The 23,677-nt window shown below is 43.6% G+C and overlaps 1 protein-coding gene across 11 annotated transcripts in view; it reads right to left on the reverse strand.

The window, feature by feature from the left end:
- Positions 1-23,677, reverse strand: part of VWA7 (von Willebrand factor A domain containing 7) — a 58,655-nt gene that overhangs the window by 19,082 nt on the left and 15,896 nt on the right. For 10 of the 11 annotated variants that reach the window (XR_009153588.1, XM_058170427.1, XM_058170419.1 and 7 more), the window contains 8 exons: positions 20,144-20,240; positions 16,801-16,914; positions 15,493-15,688; positions 8,573-8,742; positions 7,702-7,814; positions 5,849-5,965; positions 2,622-2,801; positions 896-1,073 (listed from right to left, as the gene is read on the reverse strand). Coding sequence is in view for 10 of the 11 variants with exons in the window: in XM_058170427.1 (XP_058026410.1) it covers positions 896-1,073; positions 2,622-2,801; positions 5,849-5,965; positions 7,702-7,814; positions 8,573-8,742; positions 15,493-15,688; positions 16,801-16,914; positions 20,144-20,240 (1,165 nt within the window). In the remaining variant the exon portion in view is untranslated. Of the gene's footprint in view, positions 1-895; positions 1,074-2,621; positions 2,802-5,848; positions 5,966-7,701; positions 7,815-8,572; positions 8,743-15,492; positions 15,689-16,800; positions 16,915-20,143; positions 20,241-23,307; positions 23,460-23,677 lie in introns of all 11 variants that reach the window. The other variant, XM_058170429.1, reaches the window with a different exon arrangement.

Raw genomic sequence — 23,677 nt, forward strand, 5'->3', positions numbered from 1 at the left:
TATACCAGTCAGAACTGACCCAATCAATTAGATCAAGTAGGAAGAAACTACGACACGTTCCTCATTTCTGAGACTATTAAAGAAAGATTCAAGCTAGGACTTAAGGAGAAATTTCCTGGCTACGAAGAACAATAAATCAGTGGAACGGCTTGCCTTCAGAAGTTGTGGGTGCTCCATCAGTGGAGGCTTTTAAAAAGAGACTGAACAGCCACTTGTCTGAAATGGTATAGTGTCTCCTACTTGAGTAGAGGGTTAGACTAGAAGACCTCCAAGGTCCCTTCCAACTCTGTTGTTCTATGTCCCATGTTTCTCCATAGTAGGGATCGTCAGAAATCTTTAAAAGCTTTTTTTAAACAACCTCTTTGCCAAAAAAAATGCTTTTAAAAGGCTCCTTTGGTGATCCCAGCTGAGCTGCCTGATCGCCAGAACCTTTTAAAAGCATGTTTTCTACAAGCTCTTTGGCCAAAGAGGTTGTTAAAAAAATCCTCTTAAAAGGTTCTGGCGATCAGGCAACTTCAGCTGGGATCGTCAGAACCCTTTAAAGGCTTTTTTTCCTCTGGTGATCCCAGCTGAATTGCCTGATCATCAGAACCCTTTAAAAGCATGTTTTCTACAAGCTCTTCAGCCAAAGAGGTTGGAGAAAAAATGCTTTCAGTTTTGTTTTTTTTTAAAGTTGGCCATGCCCACCCAGTCACATTAGCCCCTCCCCACACCAAGCCACGCCCACAGAGCCGGTAGTAACTAATTTTACATTTCACCCCTGGTTTTAACCATACACTCATTCCCCTAAAATTAAGAAAAAGAAACAATATCCAAGTGTAAAAGCATTTTTTAAAAAGGTACAAGACCTAAAACATGAAAATAAATCGCTATAAGAGGGAATATAGATGGCTACCTGTAGGGTCCCTTATTTCAAAGAATTCCACGGAGCCTTGGATAGTCACCACCACGTGGTCCACCAAACTGTCAATCCAGAACTGATGGTTTGCCAACTGGAGAGCCTGCTTCTTTGTCCTGCGTTGAGTCCCTTTAGGTCTCAAGATGTTTCCTTTGTGGTAGCGAAAGAGAGTCACCTAGAAAAATATAATACAGGTAACCTGCATCCAGGGGTGGGATTCAGCCAGTTTGCACCTATTCTTGAGAACCGGTTGTTAACTTTCTAAGCAGTTCAGAGAACCTATTGTTGGAAGAAATCTTATTTTGTTTTTTCCCACTTTACAGGGCTAATCCTGTAAGGAAGGCAGGAAGGAAACATTCTGGTGGTGTTTCTAGCCTAATCTTTATTTCCCTGCTTATAGAAACTGCCTCTCTGGTTAACCCTTATTACATTGTAACAGCTAAAGTGAAGCGCCCATCGACGTGAGTGACGTTGAGTTGGCCACGCCCACACAGTCACATGACCACCAAGCCACGCCTACCCAGCTGATCCTTAGGGCAGAGAACCGGTTGTTAAATTATTTGAATCCCACCACTGCCTGCATCCAGTTTTAGTCACCACAATACAAAAAAGACATTGAGGCTTTGAAAAAAGTGCAAAGAAGAGCAACTAAGATAATTAAAGGCCTAGAGACAAAAACATATATGAAGAACGGTTGCTTGTGACCAGCGACTGCTTTTCACACTTACAATCGTTGCCGCATTCCCATGGTCATGTGATGCTTGGCATGTAATTATGATGGTTATAATGTCCCAGAATCATTTGGTCATTATTTTGTGACCATCTGACACGAAAAGCCAATGGGAAGCCAGATTTGCTGAAGTGAAATCACAACTGAAGTGATTTGTTTAGCAAATCACACCAAAAAAGGTTCTAAGATCAATTAACAACGACCTTGTTTGTTAACAGAAATTGGGGTCCCAGTTATTTATTTTTTTTAATTTTATTGGTTTTAAAAACAAACAAAAACAATGGACATTGCTCTACGTCTCTGATTTCTAACATTTACCTCAAGTTCAAGTTACTATATCATATATTTCTCAGTCTATATACAAATTTACATAGCTCCTAATTCCTTATATACCAAATATATATTATATTACTATTACCCCTACAACTATATACATATTTAATAAATCTATTATACCCTCACAAGTACAATACATGTTGATATATACATTTCCAGACATTCATTATCTCTTGTTTTTGGCATTCTTCCTCCTATCAAGCCAGTCGTAAAATTTACTCCAGACCTCATAGTACCTTGATTCGCTTTTGCCTTTGAGTTCTAAAGTAAGTCTGTCCATCTCTGCACAGTTGTAAATTTTGCTTATTACTTCTTCTTCTGAGGGTATTTCTTTACACTTCCATTTTTGAGCAAATGATTTATTTTATTTTATTTATTTTTATTTATTTCGATTTTATACCGCCCTTCTCCCGAAGGACTCAGGGCGGTGTACAGCCAAGTAAAAATACACTATATACAGATTAAAAGAAATTAAAAGAAAACATATTATAATGTGGCCGAAAATTTAAAACAATTTAAAATCTTAAAATATGAATAACCCCAATAAAATTTTAATCCAGTCCCGCTTGAATAAATAGGTGCATTTTCAGCTCTAAGTAGACATATAAGTAGACATTCATCTAAGTAGACATATACACACATGCACCTTGCCATTACCGAAGATAAACTGGATTCGCCAATAATCTCAGCCATCTGCCGGATATTATCGTTGTCTGTGAATATAATCTGGCCTCCTGAACTCTCAGCCAAATGAACGTACAAGTCGAATCGGTTTGGGGCAAGAGTTTCCCGCTTCGTTCGAGTCTTTGATGGGTCTTCTGTGATTAGGAAGGTCACCTGATATTGAGAAAGAATGAATCTCAGGCTTAGGATCCAGAATGCATCGAATATTCTGCATCAAAAGGGTTTAGAAATGTGGGTCGATTTTGCATGAAAATGGTAACGTTGTGTTTGGAAATGGTGGCTGGGGACACAATATGCCATTTTGGAATAGTATTTCTTGTTTTCGATTTTCCTTGTATCGTAAGATTTACCTGCAGGCTTTCTGCTAGGATTTTGAGGTGACATACCTCCAATTTAATCGCCCCTCTTGTCAGTTAGATGGGGCTGAAAGTTGACCTTCTATAACTGAGGATGGATTTGAATCCTGTTCTTTCCAGTCCTAAGTCCAACCACCAGCATCTGCAGCAAACCTCACTATGATGAGTCAAATATGCTAATAGAGTATTTCTCAATCTCAGCAACTTGACGCTATGTGAACTTCAAATCCCAGAATTCCCCAGCCAGCTATACTGGCTGGGGAATTCTGGGAGTTGAAGTTCACACAGCTTCAAGTTGCGAGATTGAGAAACACTGTGCTAACATACCCACTGGGTGCACCCAACTTACCATTACAGACCATGTTTCCCTGAAAATAAGACAGACCCCAAAAATAAGACCTAGTCTGATTTTTTGGGGTAGGCCTAATATAAGCCCTATCCCAAAAATATATCTGGGTGGGATGGACGTGGCAGCACAAGGTGGCGAGCATGTGGGGGCTGATGGCATCCACCAGCCCTTTGGTGCAGCGCAAATAAGTCCAAGCATGGGGGCAGAGGTGGAGGGAGGAGACCAGGGGTGAAATTCAGCAGGTTCTGGAGAACCAGTAGTGGAAATTTTGAGTAGGTCGGAGAACCGGCAAATACCACCTCTGGCTGGTCCCAGAGTGGGGTGGGAATGGGGATTTCGCAATATCCTTCCCCTGCCATGCCCACCAAGCCACACCATGTCCGCCCACAGAACTGTTAGTAAAAAAAATTGAATTTCACCACTGGAGGAGACAGACAATCCGGGCCATGCTTGATTCATGAGAGGCTTGCGGGAGGCTTGCGCGGCAGCAGGTAGAGGCAGAGGCACAGAGGAGGGGGGGAGGCAGGCGATCCCGACACAGCTGTGGGCAAGCCGAGAGGTGGTGGGATGGCATGGGTGGCGTGTTGGGATCACCTTCCTCTCTTCCCCCATCATCCCCAGTGCCCCTGGCTCTGCCATGCACTTTTCGCCCAGAGGGAAATGAAGCTTTGTCTGCTTACAAATGGGAAGCTTTGAAACGAAGCAATTAGCTCCATTTCAAAGCGTCGCATTTGCAAGCAGACAAAGCTTTGAGTCTCCCTCATTTCTTAGTCCAGGAAAAAAACTGTGTCTGCCTTGGGAAGCCCTGTGGCTGTAAGCCATTGCAGCTGTGGGCAAGCAGATGGTGGGAGAGAGCAGGTGTTGTGACCTAGGCCCAAGTAGGTAGTAAGAAACTCAAGTCTGTGAAAAAACAAATGAACTTTATTCGAACAGCTGAGAATTACTTCATTTCCAGCATCGTTCAACTCAAATTAAAGCAAATCTCCCCCAACACAAATTTCTCAGTCCTATTGCAAACCTTGGTCCAATTAGGCAAACTGCCAAAGGCCTTTCTTGGCAAACGTTCACAAGTCACAAAAATAAAATGCAAGACATAGACGAAGCAGAAGATGAAGGTACCAACGTTGTTTTCCGACAAAGCTGAAACACCGTTGCTGGTCTATTTTAAGCCTTATGGGAGGGGCCAATCATCTCTTGGCCCTACTCCCGAGTTGTCCTCTCTGCCTGAGCTGCTCTTGCCTTCTGGCAGCTCTTCTCATGCGTGCATTAGGAACAGGCTCCTCCTGTTCCTCTGCCTCACTACTATCAGTCTCTGGAGGCTCTGGAGTCCGCAACTCACTCCCCGATGGCCCTGGCCTCACCTCAGCCTCATCGCTGTCTGACTCCGTTGCCAGCTCCATAGGCTGTTGATGGACCAAAACAGCGGCATACAAACACCCGCGAAAACCTCAGAAAACAAATATATGCTTGTGCTCGAAGCCTGAAGATGACGAATGAGACTTCGTCGAAACGAATGAGACTTCGTTGCCAAGACATTTCCAATTTTACACGGGAGAAAACCCGAACAACCAAAGACCTACATACAAACACCCGTGAAAACCTCAGAAAACACATATATATATATATGGGTCTGGTGTCATTCCTCGTGTTAGGGACTCGTTTGTCAATAAGGCGGGTTTCCAAATGGTTGGTAGGCGGAGGTGTCATCTCGTTTGTTCATGCTGTGTGGGCGTTTTCTATCTCAATGGCTTCTCTGATTATTCTGTTGTTAAAGTGTTCAGTTAAGACACTTCCAATTTTACACGGGAGAAAACCCGAATAACCAAAGACCTACATACAAACACCCACGAAAACTTCAGAAAACATATATATATATATATAGTTTATATATATATATAAACTTTCAATCTTACACGGGAAAAGACCCGAACATACCAAAACCTGCATACATATACCCATGAAAACCAATGGTTCATGCAAATATCTAAGTTGCGACATTTGTGTGATGATACAATCACACCAGTAGTGGGTTTCAAAAAATTTTTTACTACCGGTTCTGTGGGTGTGGCTTGGTGGGTGTGCATGGCTTGGTGGGCGTGGCTTGGTGGGTGTGGCGGGGAAAGGATACTACAAAATCCCCATTTCCTCCCAATCAGATGGGACTTGGAAGGCTGAGAATAGATGGGGGCAGGGCCAGCCAGAGGTCGTATTTACTGGTTCTCCGAGCTACCCAAAATTTCCGCTACCAGTTCTCCAGAACTGGTCAGAACCTGCTGAAACCCACCTCTGAATCACACACACCCTCCTTCCCTCCTGCTGCCTTATCCCCACCAAACACTCATGAGCCTGGTTTCTAAGCCACAGCATCTGACACCCCAGTGCCTGGATGTAGTAGGGAGGGAGAGGCTGGCATATTTTGCATCGGCATACTACACAACTGGAAAGAAATATTCCCAAAAGGAAACTGTTTGATAAAAGGAAGAGGTTCAGCTGACCTTGCACTTCTTTTCCTGAATTAGGGATTCCACACTGTTCTTCAGGTGAGCATCTTTAGCAGATGCATCAGTGAAGACAAAGATCTCAGAATAGGGTGGCGAGTTCTGGAGGGCAAGCTAAGTAAAAAAAAGAGAAGGAAGATTCATATACATCCCCTGAACATGACATTTATCGGAATAGAATAACTGTTGGAAGGGATTTTGGAGGTCTTCTAGTCCAACCTACTGCTCAAGCAGGAGACTCTATCCCATTTCAGACAAATGGTTGTCCAACATCTTCTTTAAAACTTCCAGTGTTGGAGGATTCACAACTTCTGGAGGCAAGTTATTCCATTGATTAATTGTTCTAATGGTCAGGAAATTTCTCCTTAGTTCTAAGTTGCTTCTCTCCTTAGTTTCCACCCATTGCTTCTTTTCCTGCCCTCAGGTGTTTTGGAGAATAGGTTGACTCCCTCTTGTTTGTAGCAGCCCCTAAAATATTGGAGGGCTGCTACCGTGGCAGATACCATGTTTTAAAAAAGAACATTGTTCTTTTTGACATTGTTAGAAAGAAAAGATAAAGGATGACCAGCAGCAAAGTAGATGGACTTCATTAAAATGATAATGGGTACATCATTGGGATATTACAAGGTCAGATCATTGGGGACAGATCATTCTGGACAAAGCCTATCTATGTGGTTGCTGACAGTCAACATCAATCTGAAGGTGCACAATCAATCAATCAATCATCAACCAAACATTATAAAAATCAAGATCTCTCCTTTGATCAGTGATTGAAAAAAGTGCTGTCTTTTGTTTAAAAAGAGAAAAGATTGCACCTGAATTATGCTATGGAAAAAGCACACTCATCCCATTAGGATTTTTAGAACCATAAATTCGTCAAACTGGAAGGCTCGGAGGTCTTTGAGTCCAACCCCCTGCAAACTTTATACCAGGGGTGTCAAACTGACATCATCACGTGGTCACGTGATCTATCGCGACTTGTTTCCCCTTCACTAAACTGAAGGTGAGCATGGCCAGTGGGTGATGCATCTGGCCCGCAGGCCGCAAGTTTGACACCCCTGCCTTATACATCCCAGTCAAATGGCGGCCCAGTCTATTCTTGAAAACCTCCAGTAATAGAGCATTGATTATTTGTTCTCACTGTCAGAAAATTTCTCCTTTTTTCAAGATTGAATCTCTTTTTTTTACTGTGTATTTAATTATACACATTTAATAATTTAATAATAATTTAATAATCCTGTCGAAGACTACTTCAGCTTCAATTGCAACAATACACGAGCATACAATAAATTTAAGCTTAATGTTAACCGCTCCAATCTTGATTGCAGAAAAGATGACTTCAGTAACAGAGTTGTTAATGCTTGGAATACATTACCTGACTCTGTGGTCTCTTCCCAAAATCCCCAAAGCTTCAACCAAAAACCGTCTACCATTGACCTCACCCCATTCCTAAGAGGTCTGTAAGGGGCGTGCATAAGAGCACAAACGTGCCTACCGTTCCTGTCCTATTGTTTCCTTTCGTTATATCCAATTAATATAGTTATTACATACTCATACTCATATATATGCTTATATATTGTATAATTATTTCATGCTTATGCTTATATATACTGTGTGACAAAATAATAAATAAATAAATAAATAAATAAATCCAGTCCTGGTCAAAATAGCTTAATAACTCCATCGTCAGAAATCCATCAATCAAGTGGAGATCCAATATTTTGTGGAGGGTTTTTTCCGCCTTAATCTTTCTCTGGGCTTTTTCAATGGAGTTTGGCATGGATCACAGTTTGAGTCCTTTCTGATCTATAAAATTATGCAGCAGTAAAGGGTGTTTTGTGAATAACTACCTCCAGGGCTGACAGACACATTTCAGGTTCATCTCCACCACCCAATGGGCTGATGGTGTTTAAGACTTTCCAGAATTCATCAGGGTCCCTGGTCTTACTGACTGGTCCAAAACCTAGAAGAAAAAGAGAGAGAAGGAGATGTAGTGGGGGAGAGATAGAGAAAGGAAGTGGGAAATAAGACAGGGAGAGAGAGAGAAATAGGGATAGAGGGAAAGGAAAGGAAAGGGAGAGGGAGAGAGACAGGAAGAAAGGGGGCAGAGAAACGGAGAGAGAAAGGGAGAGGGAGAGGAAAAGGAAAGAGAAGGACAGAGAAGGAGAGAGGGAGAGAGAAAGAGAAGGAAAGGAGAGAGAGGGAGAGAAAAAGGGAGAGGGGAGGGAGATAGAGGGACAGTAGGAGAGAGAAAAGAGAGAGGGAAAGGAGAGAGGGAGAAAGCAAGACAGAGAGAGGGAGGAGAGAAAGCAAGAGAGACGGAGGGAGAGAAAGAGACAGAGAAAGGGAAAGGGAGACGAAAAGGAAAGAGAAGGACAGAGGGAGAGAGAAAGAGAAGGAAAGGAGAGAGAGACAGAGAAAGAGAAGGAGAGAGGGAGAAAAAGGAGAGACAATAGAGAAAGAGAAAGGGAGAGAAAAAGGGAGAGGGAGAGGAATGGGGGCTTTGAAACGGAGATGAGCACCGCCCTCTAGAGTCGGGAACGACTAGCACGCGTGTGCGGGGGAAACTTTTACCTTTAGCTCCACTTTTAACTTAGTATTCTACTTAACTTTGTTTGCTACTATTCTACTTTGTAAAGTTGCGGACAAAGTTAACAAGCAAGCAATAGTATGAAAAAATGAAATTCAAAACTAAAAAAAAGGAGACTTATGTAATCTTACCAGGATCGTGAAAAGGCACCAAGAGGTAAAAATCTGGTTGTTGAAGGGTGCCTTGGCGCCGCTTGATGATCTCCCGTGCCTGAAACTTAGCCGCGCTGATCTCTTCCCCCATACTTCCAGTGGTGTCCACAACGAAGCTCAGGCCTGTGGTTGGGCTGATATCTAGCAACCTTCAAACAAAATTGTGTGAATTGTGATTTAATAAATTATTCTTTAGGGCAGATTCATACATGATGCCAAGAGTTAATGTGGTTTATTTGGAGCTGACTTAGTGTTCTGTCCTCCTCCGCCTCCGCCCGAATGATGGCTTAATTAGCTGGCACTATCAGCTCTGGCGGCAAAAGAGCCAGCGTCTGCCAAGAGCTCTCATTATTTTCCACGACGCTGGTGAGTCACAAACTTCAGTTCTAGTCAATCAGTGGATTTGCCTGTTACAAAGAGACACAGCAGCTCTCGCTGCCTTTTATATCCTGTGGGGTGTGGCTCCATGACTCAGCATTTCCTAGGCCTCATTATTTCTTCCACATGGCCTGCTTCTGGCTCCTGGAGCTGAGCCAAGGAAGCCGGTGCTCCCGAGGTAAGTCCTGACGGCCCTTCCCGCTCACTGTCCAAGTCACTTTCTGGCAGCAGGCCCGGCTCCAAGTCACTTCCAGGCATGGGGCCAGGTTCGGGGGCTGAAGTCACAACACTGAGTGTGTATTTGTATGTTATGTAGGCTTACCATGATAAGTTAAGTGGACATGGCCTTGTAGATGACCCTCACTCTGTCAAGGACCTTGGAATACTCACATCAAATGATTTAAGTGCCAAAGCCCACTGTAACAATATCGCCAAAAAGGCATTAAGGGTTGTAAACCTAATCTTGTGTAGCTTCTTCTCCAGTAATATTACACTACTAACCAGAGCATACAAAACATTTGCTAGACCAATTCTCAAATACAGCTCATCTGTCTGGAACCCGCACTGCATATCAGATATTAATACAATTGAGCGTGTCCAGAGATATTTCATGAGAAGAGTCCTCTACTCCTCCGCTCGCAACAAAATACCTTATGCCACGAGATTTGAAATGCTGGGTTTAGAAAATTTAGAACTATGCCGCCTTCGGTATGTCCTGAGCATAGCTCATAAAATTATCTGCTACAATGTCCTACCTGTCAATGACTACTTCAGCTTCAACCATGAGCACACAATAGATACAAACTTAAAGTGAACCACTCCAAACTCGATTGCAGAAAATATGACTTCAGCAACAGAGTGGTCAATGCCTGGAATGCACTACCTGACTCTGTGGTTTAATCCCCAAACCCCCCAAATTTTAACCTGAGACTGTCTACCGTGGACCTCACCCCATTCCAAAGAATTCTGTAAGGGGCGTGCATAAGAGCACCAGCATGCCTACCGTCCCTGTCCTAATGTTCCCTTTATTTTTAGTCATTTTATGTATTCAATTCATGCTTATACTTATATATATTATTTAATATGTACTCGACTAAATAAATAAATAAATAAGCAAACAAGCAAACAAGCAAGCTTAGCCCTTCTAGTCCAGTGATGGCGAACCTTTCTGGCACTGAGTGCTGAAAAGAAAGTGCATGTGTGCACACATGGCAGCAGGTACCAAAACAGGAGCACTTCACATGCATGCGCATGCGCTCGGTGGAGCCGCAACCAGGAAGAGGAGCTGCCCAGTGTCATGTGCGCGCCGGATAAAGTACTTCCTGTTTCCAGTGCAAGACTTCCGGTTACTACCATGTGTGTGCATGCACCTGTTGTGTCTGCGCCCCCCGAGCCGGGCCTCCTGCCAGAAAGTGACTTGGAAAATGAGGGGGAAGGGCTGTCAGGACTTACCTCTGAAGCACCGGCTTCCCTGGCTCAGCTCCAGGAGCCAGAAGCAGGCCAGGTGGAAGAGATAACGAGGCCTCCGTCCCCTGACTCTTCCCCTCCAGGCCACGCCTCCAGACCCAGCTGATGGCAATCAGGCCTGGCTGGACCCTAGGTTTCGTAGGCAGGAGAGGAGGGAACAACAGAAGCAGGGGTGGGGCAGGCCTAGGAAGTGCTGAGTCATGGAGCCACACCCCACAGGATATAAAGGCAGCAAGAGCTGCTGTGCCTCTTCGTAGCAGGCAAATTAACTGCTTAACTAAGAGCTGAAGTACTGTTTGACTCATCGGCGTTGAGGGAGATAACAGAGACACTTGGCAGACACTCGCTATTTTGCTGCCAGAGCTGATAGTGCCGGCTAATTAAGCCATCGCTCGGAAGGAGGCGAGGGAGGACAGAACAGCCCCAATCAGCTAGCCAGCGCACATGCTCATGATGGAAAATGGAAGATCAGCTCTTCCAGTTTCTGGCAATGCTGCATGCACAAAGTTCAGCTGATCGGCCATGTGCACCAGAATCCCAGAAGAGGAATGGGTGATGCTGCACATGCCAGGCGACATGGCTACGCCTGCCACTTTCGGCACGCATGCCATAGGTTTGCCATTGCGGTTCTAGTTTGTAAAATTAGGGTTGCAGATTACCAGGTTAGGCAAAAACAACCAATTGTGCTTTATGCAACCAAGTGTGGCTTAGTGTAATGAACCGGTGTGGATCTCTAGAAACATACAAGGACAAATCCTTCCTCAAATTTTCTCTCTCTCTCTCTTTCTCTCTCTTTCTTTTTCCCTTCTTTCTTCCTTTGGTCTTTCTTTTTTCCTTCTTACTCTTTCTCTTCCCTCCCTCCCTCCCTCCCTCCCTTCCTTTACCCTTCCTTCCTTCCCCGCCTTTCTCTCTTTTTCTTTTCTTCTCTTTCTTTCTTTTTCTTTCTCTCTTTCTTTCTCCCTTCCTTCTTTTTTCTTTTTTTCCTTTCCTTTTTTTCTCCTCCCTCCCTCTTTCTTTTCCTTCCTCTTTTTTCCTCTTCTTTCCCCTCCTTTCTCTTTCTTTTCTTCTTTCTTTTCTCTTTCCATTCATCTTTCTTTCTTTTTCTTTCTTTCTTTCCCCCACCCTCTTCTTCTGTTTTTTTTTCCTTTCCTGCTTCTGCTCTTTATTAGTTTACATTCCTTTTTATGTTTTGTAATAACTCTTATTAAAAATTACATTTTAAAATGGAACATGTATGTGTGTAATTCGGTGTGTATTGCTGTGTTCAGCCAATGCTATTTTGTTGGCTGTTATCTCTACTGATTTACAGCAACTGTTAAACTGTACAGTGCAAGGAAGAGAAGAGATCTGAAAATTAATATCCTGAAGATCAAGGGGCCTTGTTTGACAGTTACGTGGGATTGATGAATAGGGAAATTTGTCAGAGTATTAGGCAGCATGTGGCCTATCATAAGGAATTAATGATTGTCAAGACAACTGAAAATGTGAGTAATTAATGTTTATTTAAAGAAGCCGAGATGACTGGTTATAAAAAGGACACTTCTGCTTGCTTTGTTATGCGTAAATGAAAATTGAGGTTGACAGCAGAAAGTAATTTGAATGCGATGGGAAAGGGGGTAGTTAAAAAACGTGCTTAATGAAACGAGAAGAGGACGGCTCAAAAATGAATGAGTGATGAAAGAATGTGGATTCATACAAAAGCAAGGATGAAAGAGGGACATTGATGTGGTTCAGTCACATAGAGAAAGCAAATAGAGAATTAAAAGAATAGCCAATGGGTTGCAAGGAAGGAGATGAGAAATATGATGGAGAAGGAGGTGGTGAGACCCTCAAAAGGAATGATATGAAAAATTTAAAGAAAATCAAAAAGCAAAGCATGAATCAGTGTTCAGTAGCAGCAAGGATAATTGGCAAAGATGGAAAGATATGGCAAATGAGGTTGATGAAAATTAGTTTTAAACTATGTTTTCTTCTTCTTTTCCTCATTTGTCCCTGTAATTTCTTTGGCTTGCTGTTCCTTAATTCTTTTCAACCACTTTACACAATGCTGCTTATCACAAGAGATACGTATGGTCTTTTAATTTCTTTAGAGTCGCTGTATTGTAAAATGGTCAGCATATAAGGGCCGCGGTGTGGCTCAGGCTATAAGAAGCCTGTTATTAAAACACAGCTGCCTGCAATTACTGCAGGTTCTAGTCCCACCAGGTCCAAGGTTGACTCAGCCTTCCATCCTTTATAAGGTAGGTAAAATGAGGACCCAGATTGTTGGGGGGGCAATAAGTTGACTTTGTAAATATACAAATAGAATGAGATTATTGTCTTACACACTGTAAGCTGCCCTGAGTCTTCGGAGAAGGGCGGGATATAAATGTAAATAAATAAATAAAATAAATAAATAAATATAAATTTAATAATTTATAGGCTTTCTAATCTGCCTCAATGGGAATGTAAAATCAATGTAAAATGGTCCTATACCTAATTTCAGGACTAATGTGTAATGTATTACTGTAAGTTTTGGCGGGAGTTTTAGGCGGGAAGTATCTCGCTTCTGATTGGATACAGCCTCTGGCTGAAGTGTATATAAGGAGAGGTTTTTCTCCAGAGTTTTGCTGGGTCACACTATATCGCCTTGACTTTGCTCTCAGTGGGGTGAATCCCTTTTTTGTCTATTCTATAGCCCAAAAATTCAACAGATTCGACCCCTATCTGACACTTGCTTGCTTTGACTTTTAATCCTGCCGACCTAAAAATGGCCAAAACTTTCCTTAATCGCTTCCCCAGTTCTCTTAAATCTTCCCCTGATACTAACACATCATCGAAATAGGGTACGACTCCCGGTAACCCTTGTAGGAGCCGCTCCATCAAATTTTGGAATAGCCCCGGGGCCACACTCACCCCGAACTGTAACCGGGTGCACTTAAAGGCACCCCGGTGCGTTACAATGGTCTGGGCTTCAGCTGTGCTAGCATCTACGGGTAGCTGTTGGTACGCTTGTGCCAAGTCTAATTTGGCGAAAACTTGTCCGTGCCCTAGTGAGTGCAATAAGTGTTGCACTACTGGAACTGGGTAGGCGCTCTTTTGCAATGCTTTGTTCAAGGTAGCCTTGTAATCAGCGCAAATTCTTATGGACCCGTCTGGTTTTATAGGGGTGACGATTGGCGTCTCCCATTTGGCATGGTCAACTGGCACTAGTATCCCCTGGCTGACTAATTTATCTAACTCTTTGTCGATTTTAGGTTTGAGTGCAAAGGAACCCTCCTTGCCTTTAACCTAATGGGAGCTATTTGGGGTCTAAATTGAAGGAGATAGGGGTCCCTTGTACTTGCCTAAACGGTCCTCGAATCGTCTGCGAATTCCTCCATTAGGGCGTTTTGCAGGTTGCATCCGCCCCGGTGGACGCCAGTCACCCCCATTCCCAACGCCCGGAACCAGTCTAGCCCCAGCAAGCTTGGCAAGGTTCCCTCGACTAACGTGATGGGCAGGGTCTTTTCGTATGTCCCGTACTTGACCTCGACGGTCGTTGTCCCTCGAACAGGGATGCGGTTGCCCTGGTAATCCTGCACCCGGAGCCGTTGTTTCTGTAGCTTGCGCTGCGATGTGCGGCAAGGCTTTCACAAAAGTGTCCCAGGACATGATTGTGATAGCTGATCCTGTGTCTACTTCCAGTCGGCACGGTACGCCTTCAATTGTCGGGTTTGTGAAGATCTTTTCTTGATGCGGGTAGCTGCGTGGTCTATGGTAACAGTCATTCGGTTTGACTTCGCTCTTTCTTTCCTGGCCAATCGCGGGTCGCCTCGCCGATCTCGCTCTGATTGGCTGGTTTGAAATTCGGCGGGAATGTGGGGTTTGCATCTCTGACTCAGAGCCGCTCTGATTGGCCGATTTGAATTTTCGGCGGAAGGTTGGGGTGCTCGGCAGACTTGAGCCAGGTGCCCTTCCTTTCACACCGCCGCAAATGGCGCCCTGAACTTACATCTTTGGCGCTGATGTCGCCCGCAACTTCCGCATTCCTCCGGGTCTTCCTTGTCGATTTTCCGTGTAGTGGACTTCTTCCTCCTCTTCGCTGGTTGACTCACGATAGGTTTCTTCGTGGTGGACTGTGCTCGGCTTTGCGCCCGCCATCGGCGTGAGTCGCTTTTGTAAGGTGTCTGCTGCATGGTTGGACATCTCATGGGCTCTGGCTTCGTCCAGAGCGTTTGCCAATGTCAGGTTGCTCTTGGCTAGCAACCGTCTCCTCAAACGGATGTCTCTGACCCCCCCTATAAGTTGCTCCAGCAGCTCTTCCTCCAGATCGCGGTACTGCAATGCTTGGAGGCTTGTCTCAGGGCTGCCATGTAGTCGCTGATAGACTCGCCTTCTTGTTGCCTCGCTCCCCAAACTCGTGCCGTCGAGCGTATTTGGGCGGGGCTGGTGCGTAGTGATTCTTCAGGAGGGTCTGAAGGGTCTGCCACGATACGGAGTGTAGCGGTGTTGGCTCCGCTAGGGCTTCTGCGACGGCGATGACTGCGGACCCACAGTGGCTTATGAAGTAAGCCCGTTTACGGTTGTCGGAGACTCCCTGTAGCTCGTTTGCCTCCAGGAAACTTTCGAAACGGGTCATATATATTCCCCATGTCTCCTGGGCAGGGTCAAACGGAGTGGGTGGCGTGTAGCCGGTCATCGCTGCATTTGCCGTTACCTTGCTGGGTTTGATTCTCGTAGTGAGTTCAGCTCTGTTCTGGTGCTCTGCCTCAATATCCCACCTTCGTCACCAATGTTAGGTTTGGGTATTGACGAGGCAGGAGACCAGGTTAGTGACAACAGCTCTTTAATATAGTGTGACCCAGCAAAACTCTGGAGAAAAACCTCTCCTTATATACACTTCAGCCAGAGGCTGTATCCAATCAGAAGCGAGATACTTCCCGCCTAAAACTCCCGCCAAAACTTACAGTAATACATTACATAATGGCCGGAGGAAATTCTGGAGACTTCAGAAAAACGCCTATCTACGGCCAATCTTTATATCCATAGGTGACAGTTAACTGTAAGAACCTTAAAAGAACGGACTGGATTACCTCATAAACTGCCTGCTCCCTATTTCTCGCCACATCTTCTCCAGGAAGTGTATGGAGGCCTCCTGGGCCAGCCTAGCTGCCTTCTGGTGCAGGTAATGGTGAGGTGAGAAGAACATGGAGGCACTGTCTTTATTGATGCCGCCTCGAGGTTCTTGATGGCGGCTCTCATCGAACCTCCCACCATGACTGCACTTCCCTGAGGAGAAAGGGAGGAGGAAAAAGACTGTCAGCCTAGCATCGTCACCTGCAAAGGTGGAGACGGGTAAAATAAAATACCATTTGGAGAAGGATGGAATAATACCACCACCATCATCATCATCTCCATTTAATGACCCCATAATCCCTTGCGGGGTGGAGTCCGGACATCTAAATGGAGCTGAGTGTTTACTGGCCAGATGCCCTTCCTGTCGCCAATGCGGAGTGTTGTTCTGCAGATATGGAATAATGGAATAATACCATTCCTGTAGAAAACTCTGCTTTTTATACAACCATTTATATGGGGTTTTTTAATATGCTGTTTTTAAACCTCCCAGACTCCTACTAATGTGAGCTCTGTCACAATATCTTTATGGGGGTCTGTTAGCCACAGGTATTCTCTGCTCTATAATTTCATCCAGCCTGCCTGAATTTTTCAGCAATTCCGCACAAGGTGCATATGTTAGAACAGGTTTTGCACTTTCTTTTGTGCAAAAAAAAAAAAAAAAGGATTTTCTTGCATTAAAAAAAAGAGATCAGAGAATTTTTGCCGGGATGGACTGATAAAAGAACTGATTTATTTATGGACCAAACTAGAAATCTCTTTTGCTAGAGGCTTCCATTATTCTATTTTTTTCCCATCTTCCTCTGTCAGAGAAACAATGTGGAAGGCTCCATTAGGCTTCAGAGGACACACACACAAAAAAACCCAACCCTCTAAATCCTAAAGCAGAAAAGATTCATTCATTCCTCCATCAATTAACTATGAAAAGGCCCTACAATTCTCCACAGTTCCACAGGAGTGATCTCTCTCTATCTCTCTCTCTCACACACACACACATACATATACCGAACACCAAATAAATAAAACAGGCAGCTGATGGAGAGAATATCTCAAAGAAACACATTTGGGAGAAAAAAGATCTCAAAGCTGTGCCAAAACTCATTTTCTCCTCCTTACAGATTTTAGCGTCAACTCTCTAAGGATGCAAGGAGAATACAAATGAGGCTTTTCGCCTTTGATAGTATTAAGGGGAGGGGGGGAATTCTCCTTGGCTTCCAAACAGAGCCCCTCCCCTTTATTTTTTCCTCTGTTGGCAACAAAAAACATACCAGTAGGCTTTTCAGGATGGGTACCATAGTAACCCGTGGTGAGAACAGCAAGCTTCTCCAGGAGATTTCCTTTGCAAGTCCATTCAGAGCAATCGTGACAAGTCCGGATGCCAGCTGAGAAGGCACAAGAGAAATAGCATGAAGTGAAAAAAAGGGGGTAGGAGAAAAGGTAGGGGGAGGGGGGTCCCAAGACTCTCCTCGGTCTCAGCAAAATGGGCTACTAATGAACGCAAGTTCCACTTTTTCCTCTCTTTCACTTGGCAAAATCTCGCAACAGCAAAAGCATTTAGACTTAGTATATACCACTCCGTAGCTCTTTACAGAACTGTCTGGGCGGTTTACAATGCAGAAGCATTATTTTTTTTTATTTTTTTTTATTTTTTTTTTTGTTTACATTTATATCCCGCCCTTCTCCGAAGACTCAGGGCGGCTTACAGTGTACAAGGCAATAGTCTCATTCTATTTGTATATTTTTTTACAAAGTCAACTTATTGCCCCCCAAACAATCTGGGTCCTCATTTTACCTACCTTATAAAGGATGGAAGGCTGAGTCAACCTTGGGCCGGGCTTGAACCTGCAGTAATTGCAGGCTACTGTGTTCTAATAACAGGCTTCGTAACAGCCTGAGCTATTCCGGCCCTGTTTGCATATTTGCATATCGCGCCCCCCCCTACCCCAACAATCTGGGTCGGGGTGAAATCCAGCAGGTTCTGACAGGTTCTAGAGAACCGGTAGTGGAAATTTCGGAGAACTGGCAAATACCACCTCTGGCTGGCCCCAGAATGGGGTGGGAATGGAGATTTGGCAGTATCCTTCCCCCAGGAGTGGGGAGGGAATGGGGATTTGGCAGTATCCTTCCCCTGGAGTGGGGTGGGAATGTAGATTTTGCAATATCCTTCTCCTGCCATGCCCACCAAGCCACACCACGCCCACCAAGCCACGCCCACAGAACCGGTAGAAAAAAAAAATGGATTTCACCACTGATCTGGGTCCTCAGTTTACCGACCACAGAAGGATGGGAGACCGAGTCAACCTTGAGCCCCGTGTCAGGATCAAACTGTGGGCAGAGTTTGCTTACAATACTGCACTTTAATCACTGCACCACCGGGCCTCTTCGTGCCGACTTTCCCGTGCCCAATTTTACAACCTTTTTGTGCCACAGTTAAGAAACGAATTGCTGCAGTTGTTAAGTGAAGCATCTAGACGTTAAGTGAACCCAGCTTCCCCCATTGACTTGCTTGTCGGAAGGCAGCTTGGAGGTCGCAAATGGTTAGACTTAGAATAACTTGGTGATGGTGATCACGTGATCCTACAACCATTGGTCTGAACCATTTGTCTGAAATGGTATAGGCTTTGCTGGCTGGGGGATTCTGGGAGTCGAAGTCCACTAGGCTTAAAGTTGCCAAGGTTGGAGACCCCTGGATTAGAAGACCTCCAAGGTTCCATTCCATTCCATTCCATTCCATTCTATCCAGGAGTGAAATGTTACCAGTTATGGCCAGTTCGCCTGAACCAGTAGTAAAAAAAGTAAAAAAAAACAAAAAACTTCCGAAGATCAGCTGAGCGATGTGCAATCGTCGGAACTTTTTTTTTTTTTTTTACTTTTTAAAGCATTTTTAACTACCGGTTCTCTGGAACCGGTAGTTAAAAATGCTTTTAAAAAGTTTTTTAAAAAGGTTCCGATGATCGCACGCCACAGCTGTGATCGTCGGAACCTCTTTTTTTACCTTTTTAAAGCATTTTTTAGTACTGGTTCCGGAGAACTGCGCATGCGCAGCCAGTGAACCAGCAGTAAACCGGTTCAGATTTCACCACTGATTCTGTTCTGTTCTGTTCTGTTCTGTTCTATCCCACCCCACCCCACCCCACCCCACTCCACTCCACTCCACTCCATTCCATTGTATTATCTTTTTCTTAAGTTTTACGGGAAGTATGTGAAAGATTTCAATAATGAAATACAGGTAGTCCTCAACTTACAACCATTTGTCTAGTGACTGTTTGAAGTTACAACAGCACCGAAAAAGATGACTTTGGATCTTTTTCATACCCATTCCCATTCCTATTGCTATTCATGCTGGTTGCCAAGCGCTTGAATTTTAGAATATAGAATAACACAGTTGAAGGTCTGGGATCTTGGAGGTCTTCTAGTCCAACCCTCTGCTCAGGCAGGAAACCCTATATCATTGTCCAATCACTATTTAAAAACTTGCAGTCTTGGAGCATTCACAACTTCTGGAGGCAAGTCGTTCCACTGGTTAATTGTTGTAACTGTCAGGAAATTTCTTCTCAGTTCTAGGTTGCTTCTCTCCTTGATTAGTTTTCATCCCTGGCTTCCTGCCCTGTGCCCAGTTTTGATCATGTGACCTTGGGGCTCCTGCAACATTTTTAAGTGTGAGGATGCTTTGCAAGTCAATTTCTTTCAATGCCATTGTTAACATCAATCGGTCACTAAATCAATGATTGCAAGTCAAGGATTACCTGCATTTCTCTCAGCTGATATGTATTTCAATTTTTGTAGCTGCAATTCTAACTATTTTAACTTTTATTTTAAATATTGTTCACCACCCCTGAAACATTTTTTGGGGATGGGCGGCTATATAAACTGACCAAATAAATAAATCAACAGGCTAAATCAATAAATTCTCAGCAGGCTGAGAACAGGCTCCTCTGAGTTAGTGGGTCTGATACCCACTAACAAAACAGAGGTCACGTGAAGTGTTAATACCACTTTGTAATGCCTTGGTAAGGCCACACTTGGAATACTGCATCCAGTTTTGGTCACCACGATGTAAAAAAGATGCTGAGACTCTGGAAAGAATGCAGAGAAGAGCAACAAAGATGATTAGGGGACTGGAGGCTAAAACGTATGAAGAACAATTGCAGGAACTGGGTAGGTCTAGCTTAATGAAAAGAAGGACTAGGGGAGACATGATAGCAGTATTCCAACATCTCAGGGGTTGCCACAAAGAAGAGGGAGTCAAACTATTCTCCAAAGCACCTGTGGGCAGGACAAGAAGCAAATGGGTGGAAACTAAGGAAGGAGAGAAGCAACTTGGAACTAAGGAGAAATTTCCTGATAGTTAGAAGAATGAATCAGTGGAACAACTTGCCTCCACAAGTTGTGAATGCTCCAACACTGGAAGTTTTTAAGAAGATGTTGGATTACCATTTGTCTGAAGTGGTGTAGGGTTTCCTGACTAAGCAGGGGGTTGGACTAGAAGACCTCCAAGGTCCCTTCCAACTCTGTTATTCTATTCTATTCTATTCTATTCTACTCTACTCATATGATATCTCATGTGGAGGCAAACTCAGGTAAAAGAGTAAAATTGCACCTGATCCATACCTTCAGCGACAGACTGAATTTCACGGCCCGGCTGAACCAAGTCAAGGAGTATTCCATCATATCCCAGTTCTACCCAGTTACTGTGGCTGTAGAAATCCTGGCCGGAAAGAAAGAGGGTGAGCAGCACCCGTATTATGATTTTGTTAAATTATGCATTTCGATCCTCCATTTTGATTTAAAAGTTAGCAAATTCAGATACAGCTTCTCGCTCTTTTTGGTGTGATTTCAGTACAGGCAGTCTACAACTTACAATGACAACTGGGGCCAGAATTTCCATCTGCTAAGCTAGATGGTTATTAAGCAAGTCAGGCCTGGATTTTAAACGATCTTTAAAACGATCTTTGCCATTTGTAAATGAATCATGTGGCCATTAAGCGAATTTGATTTCCCCCCCTTGACTTCACGTGTTGGAAGCCATCTGGGATGGTCATAGACGCAGGATCTCAGGATCTCGAGACGCTGCAAATATTACAAATACATGCCAGTTAGTTGCCAAGGGCTCGAATTCTGATCATGTAACTGTGGGGATGTTATGACAGTCGTGTGTGGACCAGTCCTAAGCTACTTTTTTCAGTGCCATGCCGTTGTCACTTTGAACAGTCACTAATTGAATGGTTGCAAGTCAAGGATTACCCGTAGTTTTTGCAGAAAATTGAAAACTATTTGAAACTGTGTTCTCTTCGCTGATGATGTAAAACTATTTAACACCGGCGTCAACAATGCTGCTATCCTTCAAAAAGATCTTGACTTTGTGTCGGAATGATCAAACAATTGACAACTCCAAATCTCAACCAACAAATCCTCTGTCTTACTCATTGGCAAAAAGAATCAGAACACAAAATACAAGCTGAGTGGACACAACCTTGTAGATGACCCTCACCCTGTCAAGGACATCTCTAATGATCTAAGTGCCAAAGCCCACTGTAACAACGTCGCCAAAAAGGCATTTAGAGTTGTAAACCTAATCTTGCGTAGCTTCTTCTCCGGTAATGTTACACTACTAACCAGAGCATACAAAACATTTGCTAGACCAGTTCTCGAATACAGCTTATCTGTCTGGAACCCGCACTGCATGTCGGACATTAATACAGTTGAGCACGTCCAGAAATATTTCACAAGAAGAGTCCTCCACTCCTCCGCTCGCCACCAGACTTGAAATGCTGGGCTTAGAAAATTTAGAATGCCACCGCCTTCGGTATGACCTAAGCATAGCTCATAAAATTATCTGCTACAATGTCCTACCTGTCAATGACTACTTCAGCTTCAACCACAATAATACATGCGCACACAATAGATACAAACTCAAGGTAAACTGCTCCAAATTTGATTGCAGAAAATACGACTTCAGCAACAAAGTTGTCAATGCCTGGAATGCACTACCTGACTCTGTGGTTTCATCCCAAACCCCCCCAAATTTTAACCTAAGACTGTCTACCGTGGACCTCACCCCATTCCTAAGAATTCTATAAGGGGCGTGCATAAAGCACCAGCATGCCTACCGTCCCTATCCTAATGTTCCCTTTATTTGTAGTCATTTTATGTATTCAACTCATGCTTATATTTACATATATTATCTAATGCATACTTGAGAAAATAGATAAATAAAAAAGGCAGAAAGATGAGGGTGTGCTGATTCATAATAGACAATATAAGGGAGTTAGTTGAGGGGCATAATTGGTTATGCTTCCCCCAGGCACAACTATTCATTCTCGTCTCTCTGGATACTTAATTCCTTATTCAGGACTGGGATAGTTGGCATAAAATTTACAGACATGCCTCAGCTAGTCTATTCATTGGATAAGAATGAAGCCACAGAGACACAGATTTATTCATTGGCGGGCGCAGAAATCGAAGTCCCTATATGGGTCTACAGATCCAGGTTTAAATTCTAGACTTTTTTCCACTGCCTTTCCAAGTCAACAGAACCTTGGTCGTTTTCCTTTTTTCCTGTTTCTTTTCTTTTTTTTAAGTTTTTTATTTTTTTTAAACAAACAGACAAACATACAAATAAACCATACATCCTTAATCATTCAGTGTTTCATCTGAATACGTGTTTCGTGTCTTCTACTCCCTCCTCCATCATTTTCATATTATATTTCTATCATACCTTTATATTTTTATTTAGATGGTTATATCATTCTTCCCAAATTTCTTATGTTTATATTATATCAATGGTTAGAGAAGAGAGATATATAAAAATTTAGATAACTTGGTCATTTCTTGATGGCCCCGGAAGGCCATCACATGGATCATGGTTCTCTTACTGGCCAAAGACGGTTCTATCTAACCTCGCTAGCTTTGTTTCTTAATGCGTACAGGTAGTCCTCTACCTACAACCACAGTTGGGACTGGAAGTTGGGACTGGAAGTTGGTGTGGTCAGAAATGAAGTTAATATGTCACCAGAGACAATTTTGTGACCATTTTTTTACCACAGTCATTAAGCAAATCACATGACTGTTAAGTGAATCTTGGTTCTCCAAAAGACATTTGTTGCCAGGCCTGACATTTGTGTCAGGCCTGGAAGCCATCTTTTGCATTGGACCTTCAGGCCTGCCACATTTACTCCTGTGGGAAACTGGGAGGGGGGATTGTATGGAGGCAGGGTGTTATATAGTCATAATAACATTCCTTTCTCAGAGAGTCAAGGACATCTTGCCCTGCACCTGGAGGGGTGTGGCTGGGAGGCATCTCCAGTTGGGACGGTGGATTGATTGGACCATGTGATGAACTTGTGGGTACTGGCAGGGACTTGGACTTTCCTTTGGGTGGGGAAAACCTGGAAACTTTCAGATTCGGGTTTTCCCATTTGTGCCAATATGACATCTCTAATAAAATGGAACTTTCAGGAACTTCAAGCCTCAGAGTCTTCTTTTGTTGGGGCTGTTATTTGGAACCCTGACACACAGTTGCTGTTTCACTTAGCAACCATTTTGCTTAACCACTGAATTGCTGGTCCCAACTCAGTTAGTTAAACAAAGACTAATTGTATTTAACCTATATATCTGGGTACCACATGCTGAGATATGGCTTTATGACTTATAACCATAATTTGTCGGCTCCATTACGGTTGCAATTTGAGGACTACCTACAAAAGAATCTTGTCAAGTCTGAAAGCACATCTCTTACCCCCTCATTTTTACAATCCAAAGAACTAGGGTGGGTCCCTTCTGAGATGTTTTCCACATCCTACTTCCTTCTGTGGGTCAAGATATCTGTCATCTGACCTGCATCTCTTCTTTCTCCCATCTCTCAAGTGTCAACCCTGAAGCTGACCTGACCGGAGCCATTTGGAGCTTCAGTGTTGCCACACTGGAGCTGAGGGATAGGGAGGGAGGATTAGAGATAGCTGGGGTTTGTAGCCCATAATAAAATACTTTCTCTTGGGAACTAAGGGCATTCTAACACCTGGTCAGAGGAAGGAGGAGTAATGTTGCCAGGTGACCAAACAGCATCTTGACTGGACCATGTGACTGATTGTTTGGGGTTGAGAGAAAACGTTCTCTTTTAGTAAGGTGAAAACAGCAGGAATTTAC

Source organism: Ahaetulla prasina, chromosome 2 (assembly GCF_028640845.1).
Source record: "Ahaetulla prasina isolate Xishuangbanna chromosome 2, ASM2864084v1, whole genome shotgun sequence".
Lineage (NCBI taxonomy): Eukaryota > Metazoa > Chordata > Lepidosauria > Squamata > Colubridae > Ahaetulla > Ahaetulla prasina.